The sequence below is a fragment of the Prunus dulcis genome, unplaced genomic scaffold, assembly GCF_902201215.1.
Source record: "Prunus dulcis unplaced genomic scaffold, ALMONDv2, whole genome shotgun sequence".
NCBI lineage: Eukaryota > Viridiplantae > Streptophyta > Magnoliopsida > Rosales > Rosaceae > Prunus > Prunus dulcis.
The window spans coordinates 8,598-16,394 of NW_023010401.1; the positions used below are offsets into that span (position 1 = coordinate 8,598).

The 7,797-nt window shown below is 36.9% G+C and overlaps 1 protein-coding gene across 1 annotated transcript; it reads right to left on the bottom strand.

The window, feature by feature from the left end:
• Positions 1 to 1,535: 1,535 nt before the first annotated feature.
• On the bottom strand, positions 1,536 to 4,507 carry LOC117613573. Its single transcript, XM_034342179.1, has 2 exons — positions 4,145 to 4,507; positions 1,536 to 1,778 (listed from the first exon to the last, which is right to left on the bottom strand). Exon 1 carries the CDS (start codon positions 4,322 to 4,324, stop codon positions 4,178 to 4,180), a length of 147 nt encoding a protein of 48 aa, XP_034198070.1. The 5' UTR covers positions 4,325 to 4,507; the 3' UTR covers positions 1,536 to 1,778; positions 4,145 to 4,177.
• Between the last annotated feature and the right edge of the window lie 3,290 nt (positions 4,508 to 7,797).

A 7,797-nucleotide genomic window follows, 5' to 3' on the forward strand; every position in this document is an offset into this window, starting at 1 on the left:
TCCCATGATCCTGGAAGAAAATGTATTTTGTACCTCATGCCCATGAAGCTCTAGGGCTAACTTGTAGCAACATCAATTATGCAAATTGAACATGGGTTGGTGAACCCTTCAATAATTTGTGAATTTATATGAATGCCAAATTTGTTGAGTTCTTGAAAAAGCCAATATGCCTGCCTCTGGCAATAATTTGAGCAACGCTGAATGGCAGCCAAAGGGTGAAAATCTACCAAGCAATCAAAAGGTGAAGATTCAAATGCTACAAATTGAGCATGGGTTTGTTTAACTTTGGAAATATCTGCTATCTGTTCTACCTGGAAGAGGGCTGAGGAATTTAATAATGAATCAAGTAAATGACAGTTTCCATCAATTTAGAAGCAGATTGAAATGGACATATGATAAATGTGCAGGACCACCATTCACAAATCCAGGACTAATTCCACCCAGGCAAGACCCCAACTCCATTGTTCCCATGTGGGTTGGGCTGCCAAGGTCATTGTCTTCCTAACTTTATTGGTATGTTCTGCCTTATCTAATTCCAAGGCATGGAGCGTATACAGCCTGAGAGAAATCAGAAGCAAAGCCATTTCACAAATTGTGTAACAAGGTTGGTTTGTTTTGCATGAACACCCCTACCAAACTAACCTAAGATGTCCTTGCCACCATTTTCTATTATGTTTATTTAAGTTACACATGCAACCTTTAAAATCCTTAATTATAAATTTGAGTTTCATGAGACTCTTCTCATTTTATTGAGTGTGTGACATACATATGAACAAAAAGAAATGCAGATCTGCCCTTCTCTACATACATCCTCCGTTCAAGAAACTAGAATATATCTACTAGTCCTACACAGAACATCAAAGAATTACTGATGGCATCATAAGTTACTGATGGGGTTTGGGGAAAATGAAAATAAATGAACGCATCGACACCGAAATACTTACTATAACTCAGCACTGCTACGCGGCATGAGCAACCCCACACAAAGTTTTTTGGTCCAAAACAGGCAGAGTCTGAACTCGCTCTAAGTTGCAAGTTTTGTAACTAGCAACCAGTACCTTGGGTGGGGGACTCATCATCACATAAGGGGTGATAATCAAATCAGATCGTATCAAACGAATTGTAAACTAAGATTAAGATCTCCTAGTTTCTAAACCTGTACCAAACTTAGATTAGATAGGTCAAGCCACATGAGGAAGACAAGGAAGGACCACTTCGAGTGCAAGTATAAACTGTAAAGTGCAGAAAATTTCACTTTATATTCACCATCAACCTAAATTTAAAAATAAAATAAATCAAGTAGGCCCCATAGTTTCCCAGTATTTCATTTTTTGACTTCCAAGCATCCAAATAGTATGATTTTTTGGCAAAAATACCTCCCAGAAATTGTTGAATAGCTACCAAATTTGCATAGCACCATTGTTTGAACTCAGGAAATTTGCTATACAAAGCAGCCCACCAGGAAAACTTGGTTTTAAAGTCAGACAACCAAACTTTTTAAGCAATGTTCCAACCAAAGCTGAGAAAAATACAAGTTTCCAGCACAAGGAAAATCCCAACTATGATTTTGTATTTAATATGAAACTGAAAATGTGAAAAATATAGCTTTCCAGTACAAAGAAAATCCCAACTATGATTTTGTATTTACTATGAAACAACATATCACAAATCCATTGAAAGATCTACTCACAGCATTCACAAAATAAAATTAAATGCTGCTTTGGATCTCCAGGTCATGCATCCACCATCCCTTCATCTTATCCATGACCTCCAATCAGCTGCAGATGTACAGGAAAAAAAGAGTTGATGTTGCACAGAATTGACAGATAAAATGACCCAGTTACAACATGGAGAATTTGACTGTATACTTTTAGGAAAGCAAAGGAAAATAATTGAAATTTGTTAATGAAGTAACTAAATATATGAATTAATTACTGCAACAAACAATGGAGATAAGGGAAATCCTGCGGGGGAGCATGGTAGCGACAAGACAAGGGCATATTTTGTATTTTATCAATTTTAGAGGACTTGGTATTATGGTAAAATTGTATGGGGCTTGGTGCTTGGGCAGACAGAGGTCTAGAAGCAAAAGCACATGGCTCAGATTCAAGGGGTTAAAAGTGCAGATATTGATTTGAAGTTGCAAGAAGAAAATTTTAAAAATCTACAGTATGCTCGATAACGGAAACACTGCAACAATTACATTTTTAACTTAACTTGCCGGAGAAACAGAAAAACCAAAAACAACCAATTATGAATGCCCCATCTCATTCAAAAAACAATTATCACTTTAGATCCTGAGCACCTTGGATTCTGATTTCATGAAAGATGAAAACAAACAATCAAAAACACGCCCAATCTTTGCTACACTAAATTGACTTAATGATGACATCAAAATATTCAGAGCAGGAACATCTTAAAGACAGATCATTAGCAGAAGAGAACCAATTCATCCCAAAATAAAAGGCATGCCCAGCACAAGAATGGACTTAAGGGGACTGTCCTAAATACTAAGCCCTTATCAACCATGTCCAAAATCTTCAGCAGAGCCTGACTTGTACTTAGTTCTGAGGATCCTCTTGCAATTAATTTTTTGAAAAAGTATTTAACTTCAATAATAGCATTGAGTTTGCCACAATCATTGCAGTCATCCTTTGAAGTGGTAGCAAAATAGTAAAGTTCCAAAGAAAAAGGCAAATTGCCAAAAGGTAGATGGGATTCAAATGAGTTTGCTAATGTACACATAATTGATGGTTACCTAATTGTGACTTATCATTACCCTGGGTGAATAACAAACTGTTTTGTTTATTGTGACACACTAAACAGAAGAAATCATGGCCAGTGACAATCTCGAATTGAATGGTACCCAGGTACTTTGGATTTCTTTCAAAACTTTGCCTGCTTTCTGAAGAGATCATGTTTGCAGGAAATGTCAACAGAACTTTTACAATTCTACATATCTCCAATAGTAAAACAATATTGTCGGTCAATATTAATGAACTTTCTCAGACACATAGAACTCCCTTAGTAACCTAAAAGACTACAGGAAACTCACACACACACACACCAAAACAAAAACAAAGCAATATGAACATATTTCCGGAATTGAGCTTGATTTCGAAGCTGGGCCTCACTACTGCACCTTGTATGCCATTTTTTATAGTTCAGTCTTACCTTTGAGTAAACTTAATCTTAACAACCAAGTGTACCTTGTTATTTCCTGATTCACATGACATTGGCTGTTGCTCACAGGCCTTAATAAATTCGCCAACAACATGCTTGCTATGAAATAGCTTATAACCTCCAATTAGAATTAGGAGTACTAGAGCCTACACAAGTTGACGTAAGTTTTATTATGAATCATAATCAATGGAGAACCAGTAATCTCACAAGTTACTAAGATTTCTAATAATGCAATTCTAACAAGAGGTGTGATGTTTAAAAATCTAGGTATCATATCTTTCTTCTCTAACCAAAATTCTACCCAATTCAATCCACACAAAATAGGATGTTCAGCAACCATGTTCAGTTAATAGAACCCAAATTCCATCCTTCCATCAACAAACAATCCAATCAACTCCAACTTGCCTAGGTACTATTCTTGTTTACAGTTCCCAGCATTCCAGACATTCATGACTTTTGATCATTTGTTGCTTGGCTTAATAGTTATTATCCAAGACACACCATTCCTCTTACACCTTTTTAAAACCCTGAAACCATACATCTTCTCCCCATCAAGCCCGAACCGGATCATATGGTGGATTGGCTCAAACGGGGATAAGCATGAGTTCTTGCTTAGAGTGGTTTCTCTAGTAGAGACAATTAGTGATGTAACCCCTATTACAATTCAATATATGGATTATAGGAAATATCAATTGGCTAAGTTTGGTTTATAGGTTTCTAATCTCCGTTCAGAAAATCCTTTGTATTTTTGTTTATGTTGCATTCTTATTTAATCATTAACAAGCGATTAAACATAATCCAACAAACCCATCACGGGAAACAACCAGACAAACCTTCACACACACAAATACACTGCTATCTCAGATGGGTTGATTAGAAATCTACCAAAGCTATAACAAACAAAGAAATTTACAGAGACGAATAGATATGAGACAAATAAAGAGTAGACTCTAAAACAAACCAGAGCTTTGGACTGGTGAATTTGGCAGTAGAATCAGCCAACATGAAAAGCGCCAATATCTCCAGTTCTGATGGAACCAGCAACCTCATCAGCAACAGTCAAGCAAGACGAAACCCACCCGGTCACAGCCAACCACACCATCTTTGCCATCCAAAAGGTCATGGCCCATGGCATTGCCATTGTTTGGCTCCTTGAACTGGCTCCTTTCCTCAAGACTCAAATTTGTTTTGCAAGTTAAAACCCCATTTGAGAGAATCAAACTCAGCCCCCTTTCGGGGGAAAATAAATCACCAAAAATCAGAGACTGTAAAGTCAAATGAAACGAAAAATAGTTCATAACGAGGATTTCTTTTGAGCTTTTCTATTTAAACCCCACATTTCTTTTGAGTTTTTCTATTTAAACCCTCACACTTTTTTTTTTTGGTTAACTTTAATACTTAAAGAATTTTTCTATTTAAATTCCGTACTTCTCTTTGTTCATCCAAATACTTAAATCATTAAGAAATTAATTTATTATTATGTAAAAAGACAAAAAAATTAATTAACTTAATATTTAACTTAGAGCAACTCCACCAATTTGCCCTTAGAGCGAGTCCAACGGGCCAGCCAAGCCCGAGGCGAGGGGGGGAAAAAACAATTTCGTTCCAGCGCCTAGCTCAAGCCTGGGGGGCTTCTGGGACCCACCAACTCGGGCTAGCCAGAAGGCGACGCGCCAATGGTAAAAAAAAATTGAACCAGCGCGCGTTGACGTCAACGTGACGCCAGCTCCAACTGGAAGTTGCCACGTGTCGCGCCCCCAGCTCTCCGATCAGCATATCCGAATCCAATCCTACGGCTGAGCCTTTTTTGGGCAATAAAAATATGAAAAAAAATTGGAAATTTTTTTTTAAAATTAAGATTTTTTTTTTCTATAAATACCTATCAATACCCTTCACTTTCAACATCAATCCTCATACATTTCATTATACTTCTACTATTATTCACTCTTTACTCAACATTTTCCTCTTTTTCACCTTGTATTTTGATTTCATATTTTTATGGCTTCTTCTATCGAAACCGGAGGGGCTTGGAGCACCATGGAAGATGTTTCCTTGTGTGAGGTTTGGCTCCAAATTTGTCATTGTCCCGTGTCCAGCAATGAGATGAAATTTTTTCATATGTGGAAAAAAATTCATGCCGAATTTTGTGAAAAAATTCCGGGGTCTACTCGTACGGAGATGACATTATCTAGTAGGTGGAAAATTCTCAATAAAGAGTTGGGAAAATGGAGAGCTGCCCTAGCAAAAGCGATGGACAACTATAGAAGCGGGGAAAATCGTACTAACGAGGTAAGTATTTTATAATTTTTATTTTATTAAGTTTAATCTCCTAATATATATATTTTGTTAATATTGCTTGCATTTTCAATATTTTGTTAATATTTCTTGCATTTTAAATATTTTGTTCATATTTCTTGCAATATCAATATGTTGTTAATATTTCTTGCATTTTAAATATTTTGTTCATATTTCTTGCATTATCAATATTTTGTTAATATTTCTTGCATTTTAAATATTTTGTTAATATTTCTTGCATTTTCAATATTTTGTTAATATTTCTTGCATTTTCAATATTTTGTTAATATTTCTTGCATTTTCAATATTTTGTTAATATTTCTTGCATTTTCAATATGTTGTTAATATTTCTTGCATTTTCAATATGTTGTTAATATTTCTTGCATTTCCAATTGTTTCTTAATTTTCTTGCAATTCTAATTTATTTGTAAGGTTAATTGCATTTCCATTATTTTTTTTTTTTGTTACTTGCATATCCAATATATTTTAAATATTTATTGCATTTCCATTTTTTTGTTAAATAGATGATTCAAGCACAAATGTGGTTCGGTGCAACCGGGGATGGCAAAAAAAGTTTCAACCATCATGAATGTTGGGAGGTGGTGAAATATTGCAAACGCTTCATAATTATTCCGACGGGTCCGGACGTTGTGTTAAACGAGACGCCACTCCGTGATTCAATGACATCGGATTCACCTCTCGATTCTCCTATGAGTCAAGACTCACCCATCGAAAAGGAGCCGAGGCCCATTGGCCGAAAGGCCTCGAAGGCAAAGAAAGCGGGTAATTCAAGCAATAATAATTCAAAATTTTTGGAGGAAATTGCAAGGCAAAACGGCATAAGAATTGAAATGGAGCAGAAACGCCAGGATAACGAGTTGGCCCTTCAAGCCGAGTATGCACGAGAAAGGGAGTATTTGCGCAAAAAAGATATGGACAAGACGGATCGGAAAACCATGGCGATGGATACAAGCCACATGTCCCCTGAAACAAAACAATTTTGGAAGCTAGAACGAAGGGATGTTATGAGAAGAAGACTTTTCCGGGATGATGGGCCTAGCAACACGGATTGGTTAAATGATGGAAACCATTAAATTAGTTAGCATACCTTTTATGTATTTGTATTTTTCATGTTTTCTATTAAAGTTGTTGTAATTCATGTATTTTATTTTAGTAGTAGTAATTCATAATGACTTGTATTACATTTCGTTATTTAATAAACAAAGCATTCAATAAATTACCTTTTTATTCAACATATTCCATACTTCAAACAAAACAAAATAAAAATAAAAAAAACTACAAACAAGGCACAATAATAATAACAAACCACAACCAAACCATAATAAATAAAAATACAACACAACCTAACCATAACTAAATAAAACATAACCAAAGCATCTATGCTCCATCATTCATCTTCATTGCCTTTCACTGCCCATAGATGCTCCATCAAGTGAACTTGACGCATTTCATGAATATACAAAGATTGCATCTCTGTATATCGATCTATCATTCGGGTCATCAAATGACCATCCCTCACCAACGGTTCTGGCTCAAACGGTTCTCCACTTGGCCCCATGGGCCTTTCATAAATCCGTGTCAAGGCCATGTTCATTGGATCCGGTTCGTAGACCTCTAAAGCATCATAATCGTACTCATCCTCCACAATCATATTATGGAGGATGATGCAAGTCATCATAATGCTTCGGAGGATCTCCTCATCAAACATACGGGCCGCACCTCGAATAATCAACCACCGAGCTTGAAGGATGCCAAAACACCTTTCGACATCTTTCCTGTATCCTTCTTGATAGGTAGCAAATAATTTTTGCTTATGGGATCGGGGATTCGGAATGGATTTGACAAAAGTGGTCCACCTCGGGTAGATGCCGTCAGCTAGATAATACCCCGTCTGGTACAATGTATTGTTGACTTGATAGGTGATATTGGGGCCCTGGCCTCTCAATACATCGTTGAAGACCGGGGATTGACCCAACACGTTGAGGTCATTTTGGGATCCTGCAACTCCAAAGAAGGCATGCCAAACCCATGTGTCGAAGCCAGCAATGGCTTCAAGGATGATACTTTTTTGGCCTTTTCTATTTCCGTAATCACCTTGCCAGGCAGTTGGGCAATTTTTCCATTGCCAGTGCATGCAGTCGATGCTACCAATCATTCCTGGAAATCCTCGAGCTTCGGCTTTTTGTAGAAGCCGTTGGAGGTCCCTAGGAGTAGGTCTACGCAGGTAGTCCCTAGTGTACAGAGTTTCAACAGCTTGACAAAATCTTACCAAAGCCTCCAACGTAGTGGACTTCCCCA